This window comes from Harpia harpyja, chromosome 7 (genome assembly GCF_026419915.1).
Source record: "Harpia harpyja isolate bHarHar1 chromosome 7, bHarHar1 primary haplotype, whole genome shotgun sequence".
In the NCBI taxonomy this organism is placed as follows: Eukaryota; Metazoa; Chordata; class Aves; order Accipitriformes; family Accipitridae; genus Harpia; species Harpia harpyja.
The window spans coordinates 2215357-2235113 of record NC_068946.1 but is presented as its reverse complement, the minus strand read 5'-3'; the positions used below and the strand labels follow the sequence as shown (position 1 = coordinate 2235113).

Sequence of the window (19757 nt, the reverse complement as noted above, 5' to 3'; positions counted from 1 at the left end):
AGAATTGCGCACATGTAGTACAACAGGCTTAGGAATCTATAGGAGGCATCCAAATCTAGGCCAGAGTCACTTGCTAATACAGCACAATGATTTCTTGTGTGCTCCATTCAGGATGTATGCAATGGAACAAAAGCCTGGCTGCAGGTGTGAAAGAGCTCAGAAAGGCAGTTGAAATCATTATTCTTCACGAAGGTCAGTGACTGACTGAAAAGCTACTGAGATAGGTCTGATAGTCCGATGATTAAACTGCTGGATGAGGATAGAGAGAAAGGCAGTGTGGGTAAGGGAGTTATACTAACACGTGAGAACACTTCCTTGGCTATACCTCATCCATCAATCAAATTGGTAACATTGCCTAGAGAAAGCCCATTTTGTATCTATTCCTGCTGGCTTGTACAGAGACAGCAAGTATATTCCTTTGTCCAGAGGTGCTCTTCTCGTATGTGTTTTTCAGTTCATAAACTGTAAGATTAGAAGTCCAAAGTTTCCAAATTACAAGCAGTGTATTATAGGTGGCTGGACTTGGGATTTATGGTTTGTATTCCTCCAGCTTAGTGTTTAAGAACACTGATGGTGAACATTTGATTGTATTTTTAAAAACTGATTTTGCCTGTGCTGAGATGCTTTCAGCTGCTTGTAGTTGAGCTTATCAGCCCTCGGTAGCTGCCAGCTGTGAAAAATTACATACCATAATGTGTACCTTGTTAAAGCCTTGAAAATATTCAAGAAAAGCAGCTGGAAACCTCAGCTAATCTGATTTTTGCTAACTTCCCCCTACATGCAGCCCTTTGCCAGAATCTCTAGTGCATAGCTATCAGGTGAGAATGTGAAGAACAAATCACATTCAAACAACCAAAGATAGCACGTGGAAATGAACCTCTCAACAGGTCAAAGCCTCTGAGAGAAATCCAAGGTGAATAGACCTTTCTGGATTCTCTTTCTGGTTTGTCCTATAGAGAGGATGTAATTATCATTTATGACATATCTTAGCATCTTGCCATAATTCATATTGCAAGAATGATTTACACCATCTGGTGCCTGAAGTGCATTAAAAGTGATCTAAGGACTCCCCTTAATTGCAGTGAGCTATGAGTCAAGTCCTTGAACTCTGTTAGAGCAAGCTTCACTAAATGCAGTCTTCTAAGCATTTTTTATTGAAATGTAAGCAATTTTTGACTGCAGAAGGCAAGCTGTGTTGATGTTTAATAGTTGATTTACTCAGTGGCATGTGTAGAAAAAGCTTAGGGAAAGAAGGCCAAGATGTGCAAGCTGCTGGAGAGTTTTCCATCTTGAACAGTGCTTAAAGTCAAGTAGGGAGTAAATTTTTGTTCCTTACTTAAGTGTGGACATGTTCCAACTCCCCTGCAGGATGAGTTGTAATAGCTTACTCTGCTGAATTCCTGTGAAGGTGCTTCTTTGTTATTACAGTGCCTAGAAGTGTGTATTCATAAATGACCTGGCCCAACAGAATCGGCCACTTGGCAGCGTTGTACTTCAGCTCACTTTTGAAGTGAAACTAGTAAATGGAAGGGTGAAGGGGACAGGAATTTCACTTCTGTGCCTGCGTATTAAACAGCACTGTACAATCCAGAGAGGGATTTAATGGTTTACCTTAAAGCTCAGGCCTTCCTTCAGTTGTCTGGGCATTGCGAGGAAATACTAGAGGTATGTAACGGTTTGGGAGGTTGGGGGTTTTTTGGTGTTATACAGGAGTCCCCCAGCTGATGTTCTGAGACAGTCACAGAGTAGAGAAAGTCTTGAGCAGCTTAACGCTATCAGTAGACAGGAGAGATGGGCACAGTTTGGTAGGACGCTATTCTAAAGAAAGAGGACTTTTACAGGACCACACAGCAACCTAGTAATAGTATTTTCTGAGCCTCAGTGTAGTATTCAGCTGCTGGATCAAGTGGTTCCAAATATTGTCTTTTTGCTGGGTGTAGTCTCCTCCTCTCTTTCCCAAAACCCAAGGTGCCCCTAGAGTCTGCAGTACGAGCTGGCATGTCCTGCAGAAGCCCCTTAGCCTGGCTCCTCCCTCTCTTTTATCTGTATAATAGTGTTGAATGCCTGTGAGCATTCAGTGTTCCAGCAGTTTCATTGTGCCTGTTCATCGCGTTGCTTCTGCTAGTACCCAGTCAGACAAACGGAACTAGGAGAGGCTAAAGGAATCGCTGTAAGTGAGATACTGCCTTCAGTCACTGCTGTTCTTGTTCTAGATGACAAGGATCAAAGCCTGCGTGCAACAGGCTGTCTCCTTCCTAGCTGACGGTTGTTCATCTTTGCTGCTGCTGTTTTAACACTGATGCCTTCCCTCAGCACTGCGTACAGAAGACTGGTTGAGGAGTGATGTTGTCGTCTTTGTTTACATTTTGAAAGACCGAAAACCTTCTGAGGAGTGAGAGCTGATTCTAGCAAAGTAACTTTTAAAATCCTTAGTTTGTTTTGCTGTAAAGCCAGCATGAGAAAACTTTGTAGTACCTCCTCAGGTAGATGGTGAATGGATATCGCAGCGATTAATTTAAGCTGTATCTAAGGAACTCTTTACACACTGGGAGGCACTAATCCCCTCTGCCCTCCCATTATTCTCTCTCTAACTGATTCCATTTGTCCTTAAATGACTCTAGTACTAAATTGGAGCTAGGGAACTGGATTAGCCTTTGCAAAAATTCTTTTTGCACATATTTACACTCTCTTTGTTCTTCTAGACAGTCAGCAGCCAGTGTGTTAACAACTCTTTCTTTTCAAGGTGATGCAAGCAATATATTACCAGCTCTGATTAGCTTTTTTTGAAGGAGGCCACTTGAAATAAAGATCATTTTGTAGTAGGTACCGAATTGTAAGGAAAAAGTAGCAGTAATTTTACAGGTTAAATCTGCCAGGAAAAAAGTAGTTCCTCATTGGCTCAACCTGAAGACTGCTGCTACTTTTCCTTTATGTGCCCTGGTGGGTGATTTAGCTGTTCAGTTCATGTGCTGCTCTGGCAACAGCTAACAGTAGCTACCACTTTGTCTATATTCCACAATTACTTTTTTAGAAAATTTAGGCTGATCCATAACTCAAATGTCAGTCCTCTCCTTTCATCCTTTCACAAGGATCAAAGTATTCCCCTTTTGAAATTTTTTTTCAACAACAACAACAAATTTAACCCAGAAAGAATCTTCTGTGTAAATTTTATTCACCGCTCTTATTAGGTGAAAAATGTAGAGAAAATGAGTGAGGGGAAACTACTGAGCCGTAATGTCAAGAGTTTTCACAGGAGTGCAGATTTGGGGAAAATTTCATAAAAGTTGATGAGCTAAGGTTAACTGAAGCCAGTGTTTTCTGAGCATCAGTCAGAAGCAAGTAACACCATATGTAGGATTTTTTTGCCTACATAGTCTCCTAAATGGTAAGTTTTCTTTGGCATTTTTAATACAGTTTTTATAGCTTCTGGGCTAATGGTGTCCTGAACCTTGTTTGAGACTATGATGACAAATACAATCAAAAATATTGCAGCAGCTTGAGACTTAATATAACCTGGCATTGTTTGTTTTTCATGGTTCTGTTGCTGTTTTACAATGAAAAATGTAGAATTATTTCAAGCCATGCAGAAATTTCGTTGCAGAGTTTGAAATTTAAAAAGTTACTAAATATGCTGGTTTTTACCCTCTTCCCCCCTACCCCTTTTGCCTTGTTCAGTTAAGAGTAGGAGGTTGAGACAAAAGAGGGCTTCAGAAACGGTTTCTCATATCACTTGATGCAAGGTGAAACAGCTTTGTTTCAGATCATTTTAGTGCAAATGAAATAAACACCCTTGTTTTCTGCAACCCAAATGAAAAGTGAAATTAAGGTTTTGCTTTTAAGCCCCCCAAATGAGAACCTCCTGGAAGAGGTTGGTTTATTAGTGCCTCAGCTGGCTACCAAAATTTCTTTAATAGCACCTTCCCATTTCTCAGAGCGTAAGGACCTAGTACTCAGGAGGCAGTCTGCTTCAGTTCTTTCCTTTCTCTGGGAACCCATGGGTGTGTGCCCCTTGCTACTGCACACACCTACAGCTGCCTCTCTCCAGAGCCGGCACACTGATCGTGGCACAGCTCTCCTTCCTTTGTGGGGAGCTGACTGCAAGAGAAACGGTGCAACAGCCAGTGGATACCTCCACTGGATAGGCTTGTCACTTGCTTTTCGCTGCAGTGAAGTGTTCACCAGAACCTTTTCTTTAGTATTTGTTATGGCTGGTCTCAGAAGGGACCATGTTTTCACCTGGAGACCTTTGTTTGAATTGGGACTCTTCAGAATGAGGTGCAGAAAACCCAGGACATGCTGATTTTAACCCAGCAATGAGGAACTGTACAACCAGCTTTAACTACTTGCCTTTCATCTCTAGCAGGAAGTTTCCTTTAGACAGTAGATATTTCTGCTCCAATGGATAAAGGTCTTCACTTCATGTTCTGCGTGATTGCAACCATGCTGCTCCTGAGAGAATCAAGTCAGACAGGTGAGAAAAATAATCTGAAAATGCTGGCTGCATCCAAATCTGGTTTTGTTCTTCTTTACAGAGTGTTAATTCTCTCAGTCTTTAACTGCTAGTGCTTACAGGATTTTGCCTTAATCTAAGACTTTTCTTTTAAATTGGTTATTAAGACATCACCAAGGCCTACCTTGTTGTTAACAGCTTGTGATTGTGACTTTATCATGAGTGCTGTTACTAAGTGTTTTTGCTGCTATAGTTGTAAATCAGGTGACAGAGATCAGGGAAAATGAGAAAGCCTAGAAAAAGGGTGGTTAGGTGTCCTCGAACACCATTATTGTGGTTAAAGCTGCACTCTTTTGAGTCTGTGGTCCCTTGAATTGCAGCAAGATACGCTGATTAACTTGTTCTTCTGTGAGTAATGCTTTCCATGTTACTTGTTTAGCCCCTCAGCTCATGGCATGTTTTGGGAAGAAGAGGGGATTTAGTGCATTGAAGTTGTCAGCTCTGTGAGCGTCCAGACTTTGTAGACAAACGGTAACGCTACGTTCTAGTGCCTAAGGGACAGTAGTAGGAGCCTGCCAGGGACTTGTGCACAGCGATCAGCCGGTTGGATCACACTTTGCTCTCGGTGTGAGGAGCTGGGAAGCTTGCTTTTGCAACTGAACAACAAATGCTGTTGTTTCAATCTTATTGTGGCTTTTTGGTGTTCTATACCTGGAGTCCAGACTCAGGCTAAGGAGTAGCTTGACCTTGCAAAATTACTGGGAGATAAAAATTGGTTCTCTGTTCAGAGGGTTGGGAGAGCAGCTTCACTTCCTCTGCTGTCTCTCCTGTCCATCTCGCACACCCATCTCCTATCTACCCAGAGCTGGTAACTGCATAGCTATGGTAGCAGCAGTTCACCTCAGGTTACAGATACTTCAGCCGTTTGCTTTTGTGACGATGGTCAAATTCTCTCATATGGAGAATTCCCTCATCCTGAATGTCCCAGCGTACTCCAAAACTGTAATCCACCTGACCCATCGCCTCTTCTTTTAGTTCAGCTCTCCCTCCTGCTCACAAGCTGCAAAAGGGGAAATGCTGGCAAAGGACGCAACGGCGAGGGTACTAGCCTAGAGAGGGAGGATGGGGTAGAAAATTGGGGTGAGGTTGGCCAGTTCTTCAGAGTGCTACAGGCTTTTTCACAAGAAGTTAAGCAGGGAGCCATCTCCCCTTAGAAGGCTGGGCATGCTCAGAGTAGAAGGGGTAAGGACAAGGCTGATTTTTGCAGCCACAGTCATTGCCTGCAACCACCGGCCTGTGGGGAATGGGAGCGGAGGGATGACCCTCTTTTCTTTGTCTTACGTTTTTGTAGACTCTCACAGAGGATTCTCACAATGAGGACTTGGCTTCTGAGCAGTGTCACTGCAATGAACTTTGAGTTAGTGCTGCAACTTGATTACTGATGGTCCTTTCAGGAGTTCCTACAATGGGGCTTTGAACAGCTGCATCCAGAACCACTGTAGGGGAGCTGAAGCCCTCAGTACAGACTGTTTTCTTCCAAGAAACCCTAGCAGGTCTTCAAAAAGGAGCCTCAAAAAGCTTTTACTGGCTTTAATGAGCTTCTAAAGGGAGACAAGAGAAGTCCTTTGTGAAGATTTCCAGCTCCCATGGAGAACTATAGTGGAGAGGGAAAAAACAGGTTTTGTTTTACGATAATGTAGAATTCAGCACAAGGCCAGAAAATGCAAAACCAAAGAACGAATAACACATAATGAATGAATATGTTGTTATATTTCATGAAAAACTCACAGCTTTTGCTTGAAAGAGTGAAAACACCCTAGATTTTTTGTTTTCTCTTGAGGGATTTTTGGCTTTTGCGCTGTGAATTCTTTGATTCCAAGGAGCAATGCTTTGCACATTCCAGAAAAAACATCCTGGGCAATTAATGAGTCACATATTGACACAATTGTGGTTTTAATTCTGCATCTCAGTCATTGTAGTTTAGCTCTCTTGCAGCTGGGGTGGGATTGAGGTGTTCTCCTGAGTATTATGAACAGGGAAGCTGTGGGTCAAATAATTTAACAGGTCTTGTTAAAAGTCACACAGCAGAGCACAGAGTAGAACCCAGAAGAACGACTAACCTCAAAAATAGTACTTTTATGGGTGGGTCTTGGTGTTTTTACCAAAGAGGGGAGTATCTTCACCTTGGTTTAACAAATGGGAAACCAAGGCATAGGAAGGAGAAGTAATCCAGAAAAGGTCAATAGCAGATTTGACAATTTGACATTTGGTGTTTACGCCAGTGCTGTCTACAGGGTTGCACTGGCTCTCATCATACTTGAACTCTTTCTCAATTCTTTGTCAATTTTATGTACTTCCCTTACTCTCTATTCCTTGATGGGATACAGAGAACAGGCAACACAAGACAGGCTTCCTGGTCCCTCTTTCTTTAGTGCTGTCACTGTTGGCTCCTGGTTTTGGTCATGGCCCTTTTGGAGGTTTTAATCTTTGCAGGAATGAAAAGTCAGGGTACTTATAATTTGAGGGGGGAACGGAGTCGGACATGGTGGAGAAAGGTTTCTACCCCAGTGGTTGCAACCCCTTTGGCTGCTTTGACAGTAGGAACCTATCATTAGTAGGGGAAGGGAAGAAGAAGAAAACCTGCTGTCTTGGAACTTAATGGTGATGAACTTTTGGTTGTTTACAGGGCTTTTCCTTAGGGATATAGACAAGGTTTTGCAGGAGTTAGGGGGAAATCTTAGTTGTGTGAAGTAGCAGGAGAGCTGGCTTTTCACCTTGTCAGGGAGGGCAATAAGGAAATAAGGTAATTGATTCGGCAGAGTCCATTCCTCAATGTGCGAGTGACAGCCGTAATCATTAGGTTACAATTAGAACCTTCTGCAGCCTGAATTTAGTGGTGTCCACTTCTGCTTCTGTTTGTTTCACTATTACTGTGCTGTGAATAAGGAAACAAACTTGACAAAACCGCTGCAAGTCGACTGCACTACGAGCTTGTGAGTCAAGGATAATAATTTTGTTTATTTAAGTGCAATATGAAATGAGGGTATGAAACGTCACTTTTAAGGAGCTGTAAATATAAGCCCTGCAAGAAGTTGATTTTGTTGTTGTGTGTTTTTTCAGGAGCTACGAGGAATGATGATGCTGTGAGTAAGGTATGTTTAAGTTCATTGGTGCAGAGCTACCAACGAAGGCATATGTGTAAAAGGACTTACATTCTAAATGCAGAAATAGATGTGATCATAGTGGGCAATGCTTTTAATCTGTGAAGAGTTATTATTTTAAATGTACTTTTCATGGCTAGTGATGGCCATACCTAAGTCTGTGTGTCTATGCCTTTTTTTACTCAATCTTTTGTCCAGAATTCAAAATTCAGTCATGCCTCAAGGAAGAATCTGCATATAGCCCTGTCTTCATGGCTTATAGAGTTTAAACCTCAGACTTATTGTGTCACTTATGACCTTTATAAACTTAAAAAATTCAGACACATATGAACATGCAGAGATACCTTTATTAGTTCTTAGGATGTGTGTTTTATTTCCAAAAGCTTGCACTTAACGCAAAAAGGGTCTGTGTGGGATGCAATTCCTCAGGCTTTAGAAGAAAGATGGCAAATGCCACTTAAAATCTAACCTGCTAGAACACGTATATATTCACATAATGCAGTATTTGTCGTACAGACTTTCCAATCAAAAACGATGGGAGAGTTGGTTACGGTAACATTGGGAAATGAAATTAACTGTCCAAATGGCACAAGTAGAGACAGAACTTGTATCACGTAAATCTCAGCTCATTTCTCAATCTCAAAGCATGCTGGATACCTGTCATGTGCCTAAAATAGAGTTTTGGGGAAAGTCATGGAATTTCAATCAGTTTCAATTGGCATAAATGTCCAATTGTTGATTCCAGCATTGAGAAATAAACACAAGCAAACAAAAAAACCCCAGAGAAACACAATTCCTCTCTTTTCCTCTCCTCTTCCTGGTCGCCAGTCCCCTCATTGCACGCATGTTATACTCAGTCCCTTTGGTGAGGCAACAAGGTGGCACAGGAGATCGGGTTCAATATTGTGTGGTTCCTACTCAATTGCTCCTGCGCAGGTTCTTCCACTGACTGCAGTCCCGTTACGGTTGTACCTCCTCCTGCACCTCCTCTCTGTCCCTCCTTGGGGCAGCTCTTGCGCTTCTGCTCTCGCTTGGGGCAGCTCTTCTTCTTTGGCCTTTCTTCCACTCTACCGTCCCTCCTGCTCTGGTAGCTTTCTTATTTCTCCTTTGCCCCTGTTTGGGCAACTTTCCTGACCTGATATTGTCTTCAGTGTCTCTTCCTGCTCTGGCGTTGTCTCTCATCCAGCAGTTACCACCCTTTTTTATGGTGCCTATGCAAAAAACGTCTTTAACCTTGTCTGATTCATTCAGGTTTGGTGCACTGTGGGTCTGTTTTGTCCATTTCTAAGCCAGCTTGAAATGGCCGTGTCCAGCACTGGGCAGTTTGTGACCTCCTGCAGACGTCACCCTGTGCCACCCCTACCCACCCTCCTGCTACTGAAACCCTGCAACTTTTGCCCAATAAAATACTCTTCTGGTATATTTACAAAAGTTGTAGTGTGTTGTTGAGATTATTTTTTTTAAGAACCACTTCGACCTTCAATAACTAGTGGGTGAAGCTGAGTAAGAGGGATAGGCCAGGATTTTTTGTTTTATTCATCCTCTTGTTCAGTAGGCATAAATATTTTAAACAGAACTGAAAAGCAATGTGACTTTTTTGCTTTTGTCTAAGAGCAAATTGTAGCTTATCTGGCAATAACAACATTCCTTCCAGAACACTCTGCATTAGGTAACTTCTGATCAGAGCTTCAAAGACAAAGCTCATCCCTCAAATCCTTCCTTTGCAAAGAGAGAACTGAAAGAAGATCGTTCTGCTCCCAGAAGAAATGGAGCTTCGTTTGCAGATCTTGTACTGCATATGTACATACATATATATACACACATACACACACACCCATGCCCTCTCACTCTGTCTAGAAACATTGGCTGTGTAATTTTAGAATAAAGGGATACGTTTAAGACCAACAAGTCTTACAGAATTAGACTGCTTTACCGGCAAAAGCTGAAATTGTTCCAAAGTAGTACTGGTCAGAAATCACATCGAGTTGTATGACTCTGTAAGGCTGGAAGATGTACTCTTGAATTCAGTGTTCTGTGCAGAAGTGAATCCATGTTTCCTCTCCTCCTCCTCTTGGGTTTCCTACTCTTCTGTGTCTCCTGGAATTGCTCTCTAATAAGACCTTAATTGGCTGCTAATTGTTTTGTCTGCAACATGAATTGATCTCTTTGGAAGACTGTACCACTGAGTATCTGAAGAACTGTGACAGCATTTAAAGTGATTTTTATTTGGACAGAGTATGCTGGCAACACGCAATAAAGTGAAATGCTTGTGATTTTATTACTGTTAGAGAACAATGGTGGTAAGATTGCTGCATCTTACAGGGGCAGATTTATAGCTGGTTTAACACATGCACACACACCCCCGACATCCACCCCAAGTTCTAATGTAAGCCCTAGCTAAGTGGGGCCATGTATGGGACTTTGAAATCCAATTATTTCTTCTTCATTTTTTGATTTGCAGGGCACTGACTCAAGGGGACCGGAAGAGGGTCTTCCAACTTTGACTGTCACAACAATCCTGGTAAGGCAGTGACACAACACTGATAGCGGCAGGGAGATAGCTGGAATTACACTTTGCCTTTTTTTCCACCCATATATTTGCAGGTGTTTTTTTGGGCTGTCTTTGACACCGATATCCCTGTTCATCACAGAGAGTGTTTTTGGAGCACTGGCTCAGTGGTGTAGAGGTGCAAGGTGTCTGGAGTTTGCAATGGGAGGGTTTGAGGGCTGTCAAAGTCAGCCCACAAAATGGACTGGGCGTACGCTTCTATAAATCACTGCTCTGTCAAGACTGCCCTGCTGAAGCTGTAGTCTATGACTAGTGGCGGCACATGACTGCAGTGAATATCTTTCAGGTTTGGAAATGTTGTCCCCCTGATAACGTGGGTACAGGTCTTTGGGGAGGGTTTGCCAAAAAAAACGGTTTAATTAGTTGCACTGCAGACTGTGGGAGCGTGTAATTGTGTATTTTTCCCTTAATATGCAGGAAGATCCTTATGTCATGGTGAGAAGTGCAGAACTGGAGGGATACTGCATTGATTTGCTGAAAGCACTTGCTGCAATGCTTCACTTCAGCTACAAGGTGAAGGTGGTGAGCGATGGGCAGTATGGTGCCGTCTCTTCCAATGGGAACTGGACAGGGATGGTTGGTGAAATTTTGAGACAGGTAATTTTCAATTTATTTTTGACAAACTGCAGCTCTAGAAGGAAAGAACAGTGCTAGCAGCTCTCAGACTTCGTTAGGATTTGCTCAGGGACTGCACAACTTGGAGTCATCCTGCCTGTTGTGTAGAACTAATGAATAGCGAGACTTGGTAGGTAGTTGGTTTTGGCCTGCAAATATGGAAACTAAGGAACAAGGAGACAGTGGCCACAGCAGGAAATCATTGTTACAAGGCGCTCCTGGTGCAGTGCTTGTCTTGTCTCAGAGGTTACCCAGTGTTTCTTTGTAGTCTTAGAGACTGTACAGACATCTTAGCTCACTAATGAAACAAAGATAATGGCTTTAAGGAAAACTTACCTTGAACTTAACCACTAGGTGAAACTTGTCTCTTTCAGAATGGTAACCCCTTAGACTCTTCAAGGAGATGCTTGAATGCACATCTTAGCCCATCAGGTGCCATTCCCTATGGCTAGTGTTCTGTCATCTGTTGGTAACATTTGAAATAAACCTTCTTTGCTCCTCTGAAGTCAGTACTGTGTCCAGCTGTCAGTCAGTCATGTAGCTGCTGCAGCCAGAAACAGAAAGGAACATACCTTCTGGTTTTGGTAAACAAACCCAATGTGATTCATGGTGCGCAGCCTCAGCTTGTGTGTGTGATGCTGTAGTAGGAAACCAGAAGCCCCAGATACCAACCAGCACCCCATTAAGAACAATGCAAAATGGAAAACTGTCTTATTTCTTGGAGCTCACAGTCTAAGATGATAGCTGTCTGTTGACACAGAGAAGGGATTTGACACGCAGATATGTGCCCACTCAGCCTGGGAAGAATTCTATTTGAGTGACAGAAATCTTCAGGTAGGTTGGATGGTTGATTATTTTTTATCTCCATCTTAAAGGAAGCAGACATTGCAGTGGCTCCATTGACAGTCACGTCATCAAGGGAAGAGGTGGTCTCCTTCACCACGCCATTCCTGCAGACTGGGATTGGAATCTTGCTTCGAAAAGACACCGCCTCTCAGGAGATGTCTTTCTTCCACTTCCTGGCTCCTTTCAGTAAGGAGACCTGGACTGGCCTTTTATTTGCTTATGTGCTGACGTGCTTCTGCCTCTTTCTTGTTGCCAGGTATAAATGAATTTGTTTCACAGATTTTGTTCAGGTCAGATCTCAGTTTTAAAGGAAGTACCAGGGAGCATTTTGCTTTGAGGAACCTTCTGTACAGGTCCAGAACCAGGGCTAATAAAGCTTAAGTCACGTCAGACTAAGACAGCATTGAGAGCAGGATCTCCCCACGAAAAGCACCATATCTCTTTATGTGGATTACCTAGGGTTGCTAAAAGGACTGTGTGTTTGTACTTCAGCTCTTCTTTCTCACTTTTATCAGAGTTTGTTTTGAACTATGACCATGTTCTGTCGTGTAAGTCTCTCTCCTGGTGTGCTTTTATGCACTGTATCCTCCACTGACTTGTGGAAGAGATTCTCTCTGCCACCACTCCACCCCCTTCCCAGGAGATTCAGCTTTCTCCCCCTTTCTCGACTAGGCTGCACTAATGCTCTCTGCAGCTGCAGTCTTGAACAGAAGCTCTATTGCTCCTTTTCTAGTTTTATGCACAATCTTTATAGGTAAGGATTTGCTCCAAGGAGCAGCCTTCAGTCTGATACTGTGGAACAGAGCCAATATTGCCAGTCAGGTGTGCCAGGGAGACTAGATTATGCAATGGCTCAGGAAGAAAGTGTCTGGCAAACCTGTGACTGGACCCCCTCAGCCATCACTGTTGCAAACTACTTGAGGCATTGAGCAGGAGTACTTTCCTCTGCACTGGTTAAACTGGAACTCGGGTGAAGGAGGAGCTACCATGGAAAGGAAAGGGCATTTCCAGGCTATCTGCACTGCTGCAGTCACACTGCAGGATTATTTATAATTCCCCCCCCCCAAATGTCTGGTTTTACCCTGTCATTTTCCCACAGACTGAGCCCCTGTGAATGGAACGAGCCAAAGAATGAAGAGAACCACTTTACCTTCTTGAACAGCCTCTGGTTTGGAGCAGGAGCACTTGCCCTGCAAGGTGAGCTGGGAGGACTGCAACAAAGCAGCTCTGGGAGCAGTATGGTTTTTTAAGCTGATTGTATATATCCACCTCTCATCTGTCTGTAACACTGGTGTGCTATCCTGTTGGGGGAAAAGATGTTCCAATAGGGACACCTGGTAGCACTAAAACTGCCCGTTTGGGGAGTTTTGACTGCAGACTTGTTGGAATTGTACAGATGGCTGGCCTCAGTTGAGGAATGTGTATTTTCTGCTGTAACAATTGCTCTAGGGAATGTCAAGCTAACCATCGCACTGGTGTTTTGTAGAGTGGAGTTGTTTGATGTTGCTTTTGGGTACTGACGTTGCTTCAACTCTGCATTACATGCAGTGTTGATGCAGTTCAAACCAGCCACAGTAGGTTTTTTCAGGCTCATGCATGAAGTAGCTGCAGGGCAAGTTTTGCAGTTTGGCCTTTATTTAGAGGGAAGTCTAAGTTAGGCTCATGGATCTAAAGTTCTTTGCTCTCTCTCACCGTACATCACCTCCCATATGTTTTATCGGCTCCTCTGGTCATGCAGGTGTCACCCCTCGGCCCAAAGCGCTCTCTGTGCGGGTCATCGCTGCTGTCTGGTGGCTGTTCACCATCGCCTTGCTGGCTGCCTACATCGCCAACTTCACCGCTCTGCTGAGCTCTGGCAGCGAGCAGCTCCCAATCCAGACTTTTGAAGATCTTGTGAAGCAAAGAAAGCTTGAGTTTGGGACTCTGGACGGCTCCTCTACTTTCTACTTCTTCAAGGTGCAGAGAATCTCATTGTGCACATACACACGTGCCGTAGAACTGCTAAGCTGGGGCCAAGTTGTCCAGCTCATGCCTATAGGTCCTTTTACCACTTTCATCGCTGTAGGCTCCATCAGTTTTCCTGTAATACTTCAAATAATGTGATTGGTATCTGTTGTTTTGTTCACCTCTTCTTCCACTTTTTCTCAGAGAGAAAAGCATGTGGAGAACTATATTTTTATAGTGTATTCTCTTTTAAGAAAGCAGTGCTAGTCTTCAGGGGTTATCCTTGTGTACCTTGAACACGAGGACTGACGTAGGTAATTTCTGGATACATTAACTGGATGCCTGCAAAGATTGTTTGGGGGGTGGGAAATATTTAATCACAAAATCATAGAATTGTTTAGGTTGGAAAAAGCCTTTAAGATCATCGAGTCCAGCTGTTAACCTAGCACTGCCAAGTCCACCTCTAAACCATGTCCCTCAGCGCCACATCTACATGTCTCTTAAATACCTCCAGGGATGGTGACTCTACCACTTCCCTGGGTAGCCTGTTCCAATGCTTGACAACCCTTTCGGTGAAGAAATTTTTCCTAATATCCAATCTAAACCTCCCCTGGTGCAACTTGAGGCCATTTCCTCTTGTTCTATCACTAGTTACTTGATAGAAGAGACCAGTACCCACCTCACTACAACCTCCTTTCAGTTGTAGAGAGCAATGAGGTCTCTCCTCAGCCTCCTTTTCTCCAGACTAAACAACCCCAGTTCCCTCAGCCGCTCCTCATAAGACTTGTGCTCCAGGCCCCTCACCAGCTTCGTTGCCCTTCTCTGGACACGCTCCAGCACCTCCATGTCTTTCCTGTGTTGAGGGGCCCAAAACTGAACACAGCACTCGAGGTGCGGCCTCACCAGTGCTGAATACAGGGGAACAATCACTTCCCTGCTCCTTCTGGCCATGCTATTTCTGATGCAGGCCAGGATGCCATTGGCCGCCTTGGCCACCTGGGCACACTGCTGGCTCATATTCAGCCGACTGTCAACCAGCACTGCCAGGTTCTTTTCCTCCGGCCAGCTTTCCAGCCACTCTTCCCCAAGCCTGTAGCGCTGCATGGGGTTGTTGTGACCCAAGTGCAGGAGCCGGCACTTGGCCTTGTTGAATCTCACACAATCGGCCTCGGCCCATCCATCCAGCCTGTCCGGATCCCTCTGTAGAGCCTTCCTGCCCTCGAGCACATCAACACTCCCGCCCAACTGTGACACTTGTATCCCTGTGACGCTGTGTATTAGAGAGGAAATCTGTGCTAGCTATATGCTAGTTTTCAGTAGAGAGGGCTCAAAGGGCAATGGTTTAAGTACTCTTGTTCTCCAAATTGTTTTGCAACCGCTGCACATCTATGCAGATTTTTTCAGATGATTGTTTTACACTTCAGTTTGACACTTGGATTTTTGGGCTGCAGAACTCGAAGAATCCTATCCATCAGATGATCTATGAATATATGGACAAGAGACGAGACCGCGTTTTAGTCAAAACCTACCAGGAAGCAGTTCAACGTGTGATGGAATCAAACTATGCCTTCATTGGTGAATCAATCTCTCAAGACCTTGCAGCTGCCAGGCACTGCAATTTGATCAGGGCCCCTGAAGTTATCGGAGCCAGAGGATTTGGCATTGCCACTACCCAGGGTTAGTCACTGTGCACCACTTCTGTCCCACTTCTCCACTTGGATTTCATGGGTCTGAAGTAGCAGACTGACAGAGCAAAAAGCCTGGCATAGCCGAGTCCTGAAACTTGCACGCATTTTCTGCATTAGCACTAATAATCTAGTATGGACAAATTGGTAACCCTGCTATGCTACGTTTTCATTCTGTAGATGAATTATCACTAGCACTCACCGACTCTTACTTTGAACTGTAAGATGCAAAAAATTCCAGCTCTCAGGGGTGTTATTGGTTCCTGCGGGGTTTTTTGGTTTTGCCTCGGTCCCAGTAATGCAGAGCTCCTAATGTAGTTAGCAGGGCAGGCAGTTTGTTCTCTTGCAGAGCACGACTGCTTGTATTTCTCAAAGTACCTTCGCTGTGTCGCTACACTGCAAGTATTATCATATCTCTGTGGACAGGGCAGGAATGGTTGTTACCGAAGAAAAGCACTTGGCTTAGTCTGTTGCATTCTGTTTGCAGAATGACCATCTGAAAGTTGGGAAGCAGCACCCAGCTAAGCCTGTGTGGTAGTATAGCAGCGGATTGCTTAAAAATGTTATAGTGGCTGTGATGTCTCCCATGCTCTTCTCTCTCTTTCATTCTACTGCTGCCAGCATCCCTGTGGACTAAGAAGCTCTCCATTGCTGTCCTCAAACTGCGCGAATCGGGCGATCTCGACTACTTGCGCAACAAGTGGTGGGAGACCAGCTGCCTTCACAAAAGTAGGGACAGATGGAGTCCGCTGCAGCCCCAGGCTCTGGGTGGGCTCTTTCTTACTCTTGCAATTGGCCTGGCGCTGGGAGTGATTGCAGCTGTGGTGGAGCTCTCGAATAAGAGCAGACACACCGCTGGACATGTAAAGGTAGGTGATGGTTATCATCTCCCGTCCTACCTCCTTGTACCCCTTGTGTTTAGCACAGACAAGCGAGGCACCAGTGCTCCACTGTGCACAACGCTGGATTTCCATGCTGGTCTTGCTTCTTCTAAGGAAAGCAATGCAGTGGGGTGAGGGTGAGGGGGGAAGACATGCTACGTATTTACTCTTCAAAGCGCTGAAATTTCTTTGCTTGGGCTGTGTGATAGTTTTGCAGCCTGAACAGGGTAACAATAATAAAATTGTTTAACCCCCCGCCCCCCAAAAATATTAAGTAGAAACATTTACTGTAATTCCTTAGCAGCCAAACCGTATTCCAACATGCTGAGTGTGTACAGAGGACAGTAAATCATCAATAACAAGTTTATTCTCAAGTATGGCTGTTCTTAAGTCATTTGACAAGCAGGAAAACACATGTAAATGAAAACTGCCCTAGTATCTGAATGTGCACCTTGAGGTTCTTGTTCTCCACCCATTCCAACAGATGGGTTGTGCACACTTAAGTGTGGATTCCATGACACAGAACAACTCACCCCCTTGTTTCCTCCCCTCTTGTTTTTCAGAAATCTTGTTGCTCCGTTTTTACAGAAGAAATGTGCACTCGTCTACGTATAAAAGAAAATACAAGACAAAGCCAGGAGACTTCAGGGAGGGCTAATGCTTAAGAATTTTTTGCTTAACGAATGGGCCTGTATTAGGTTTATACCATATGTATTTCATAGGAACTACATCAATGTAGAAAGATGTTTTTCTGCAAGGCTAGAGTGTTAGTTTTCTAATTACAAACACACACAGAGAACACTTCTGGATTGGTGGTGGAGCTGGATACAGAAGAAAATTAAGTGGCTTGGAAGAATTTAAATTGACAAGGGATAGAGTGTAATTGTTAAAAATAAGGGAGGTTAACAACTTGGGAAAATAAATTTGAGATGGCTAAGATGGTGGATCCGTATTTAGTTTAGAAGTTTACTATGTAAGTACACGAACGCCTGTAGGAGTAAGTGACTTGGGGTAGGTTAATATGAAGCCTCTGATTACTAATTACAGTATGAGGTACAATCTTGAAAAATTAAAGCTCTCAGCTGACTGTTCTAATCCAGAACAACTGCTTCTTAAACATTTTAGTTATAAACAGACTGTACTCTCCCCCTCTTCTAAGCAGAAGATGCTGGTCACTGTGAAGGTCATTTCTGAATCAGAAACGACAGTACTGTTGCATAAACCCCCAAAATGCAGGACTTGAACTGCATTCTCTGCAGTGGCCTAAGCCTGAGAAAGGGAGACCAGGCAATTAAGGAACTACTAGACTTAGGAAATGCAAGACATGGACTTGTCCTTTGTCACTTTCCCAGCATAGGGTAAGTTTCACTGTTTAGCTAGAGAGGATGTTTTGTCCTAGTTAACCTGATCAAGAAGTATTTAGGAAGAAGACTGATAGTTGAACTCCAACAGTAGTAGAGCACAAAGTCTGGTAATCAGTCAATTAAAGTACAAGTTCACCAGGCAAAGGTGAGGCAGTGAGTGTTTTGCATTATTCTCTGGCTCTCAAAGAAGAATCTTTGAAATTCATGGGGAACAGTAATCTCAGCTGCATATTAAATACTTTTCTAATTAAGCTGTTTTTCATTTCAGAGCTGGAATGACTGATGCATGCATACGTTGGTTTGCAAGTTCATGGTTAAATTACTCCATTTATGTACTGCTCATCTGATGGAGGGGAAAAAAAGGCAAATTCAGTTACTTGGAAATGGCTTTAACTGCACTGCATGAACAAAGAGACTGATTCTTATCAGTCCCAGCATTAAATACCTGAAGGCAATAGAAACTAACATCCCTGTGACAGGAAAAAAACTAGCTGTTCCTGAATAAAGCACTGCACATTCACTTTGAGGGTAACTTAGTGAGACTGGACTTCCAGCTACTGCTAAGTAATTTAGTATAGTTGCCGAGTTCCCCACCCACCCAACTGTTAACAAGAACAAACGGTGAAAGTGATAGGAGTTACGAGTTATTCCACACCTTGGTAAACTAGTGCTGTTTGGTTATCTGCTATGCGCTCTCAGGTCATGACAGTTCTATTTTAAATACAGCTTAAACAATGTTTGTTAGGTTAGAAGATGGATCAGTCCTTCAGTCAAATTAACTGCAAAAAGCACGGAACATTTTGGGTAAGTTTTAAAAGCTGACATGGAAAATGCAATGTCAGATTCACTTAGCACTTTAAAAACTATTTGGTATGTGCCATGTCATTGCTGGCAGAATAGGCAGAGATGTATAAAAAAAGGTTTCATTGACATTTAAATATATTTCTATATGAATGTCTCACAGAACAAAAAAATAAAGTCTTTTCATCACAAATACTGCAGCATTAAAATAAACACTTACCAAAATAAACAATGAGTGATATACATATATATATTTGAGTGTGTATACTATAGAGTGAATCATATTGTTGCTTTTTAAGTCACAAAGCACAATATAAATACGGAATTTCCTGTGAACTCTTTTCCCTGTTGTAATAAAAATACATTCTTTACAGTTAAAGTAAAACTAGTGCAAGTCCATTCTGCTGCTCCTGTTCACCCAGCTGACCAGATCCGTATCATTTACATGGCACTTCATACTTAAAAATGACACTGAAAATTTTCCCTCCGAGACGATCGGCAAGCCAGGAGTTTTTGATAACAGCAAGCTTGAGGCTCTCGCACTTCAAAGCCGCATAGTAATTCGTGTGGATGGCACGCCCCATGCCTTCAATGATAACCAAGTCTGTCTTCCGTTCTCTGACCAGCACAGCCAAACCTTTATCCAGACGGCTGAAATGAGAGGTCTGGTTTAGAAACAGTCATCTTCATACATGCTACAAATGAAAGACAGCCTGTCTAATGGCTTTATGATTTACATAACATGGTGGGGGATGGAACAACTGATGCCAATAAACAGGAACACTTTAAATCAAAGGAAGCGAGACTGAAACATAGTTTTAAGTGCTTCATGACATGCATGCAGAATTGGGATTGCCCAGAAAACACAGGTAAGCTCCATCTCCAATAGAGGAGCTACTTAAAAATAAATAGGTTAACAACATGGCATGCTTCTTACAGTCAAGTGGAGTTCTTGGTCACGTGCAGGATTTTACATGACCCATAACTAAGCTGCTCATGAAACTGACAATGTGTCATTGCTGAACACAAACATGATAAATAAGATGTCCAAAAACTAGGAAGGCTTGATCAGTATTACAAGCCTTTAAATCCAGACCAAGCAACCCTTAATGGTTGTGCAAAAGTGATTCGTATCAGGAAAGGCGGCTGAGACGCTCCAGAGCAAAGTCTCTGGACATCCTGCAGCTGATGGAGACAAGTAACAAATTGGTACTTTGCTGGTATACCTTAGATCTAGACACGGAGAACTCGAACCTGTCTGAACCAACAGCAGCTTCTCTTCTCTCAGCGCAGATCTTTATTTAAAAAAAAACAAAACAGGGACATGCAAATCTGGTAATAAGCCAGATGACAATGAATATCTAAGTCTTCTTTGCAAAGGCTTCTTTTACTGCTAGGACTTCACCAAGAAACATAATGTTTCCTTGAGCAAAAGGATTAT

At 43.2% G+C, this 19757-nt stretch overlaps 2 protein-coding genes across 7 annotated transcripts in view; one reads left to right on the top strand and one right to left on the bottom strand.

Annotated features, from left to right (window-relative positions):
• Positions 1 to 850: 850 nt before the first annotated feature.
• On the top strand, positions 851 to 18548 carry LOC128144360 (probable glutamate receptor). 4 transcript variants are annotated; one of them, XM_052793113.1, is made up of 11 exons: positions 851 to 2170; positions 4364 to 4471; positions 7571 to 7602; positions 10073 to 10132; positions 10598 to 10777; positions 11671 to 11897; positions 12741 to 12838; positions 13380 to 13597; positions 15037 to 15262; positions 15892 to 16139; positions 16715 to 18548. In XM_052793113.1, the coding sequence occupies exons 2-11, from the start codon at positions 4399 to 4401 to the stop codon at positions 16814 to 16816; spliced, it is 1464 nt and encodes a 487-aa protein (XP_052649073.1). In that variant the 5' UTR covers positions 851 to 2170; positions 4364 to 4398; the 3' UTR covers positions 16817 to 18548. The 4 variants fall into 4 exon arrangements, with proteins under 4 accessions (XP_052649073.1, XP_052649074.1, XP_052649076.1 ...); XM_052793114.1 differs by having other exon boundaries at positions 4361 to 4471; XM_052793116.1 differs by lacking the exon at positions 851 to 2170 and adding an exon at positions 2209 to 3385.
• The window catches only part of PANK4 (pantothenate kinase 4 (inactive)), a 26833-nt gene continuing 23576 nt past the window's right edge, over positions 16501 to 19757 (bottom strand). For all 3 annotated transcript variants that reach the window (XM_052793108.1, XM_052793110.1, XM_052793109.1), the window contains exons 18-19: positions 19543 to 19611; positions 16501 to 18967 (exon numbers count right to left, since the gene is read on the bottom strand). In XM_052793108.1, the coding sequence (XP_052649068.1) occupies positions 18754 to 18967; positions 19543 to 19611 (283 nt within the window). In that variant the 3' untranslated portion in view covers positions 16501 to 18753. The remainder of the gene's footprint in view (positions 18968 to 19542; positions 19612 to 19757) is intronic.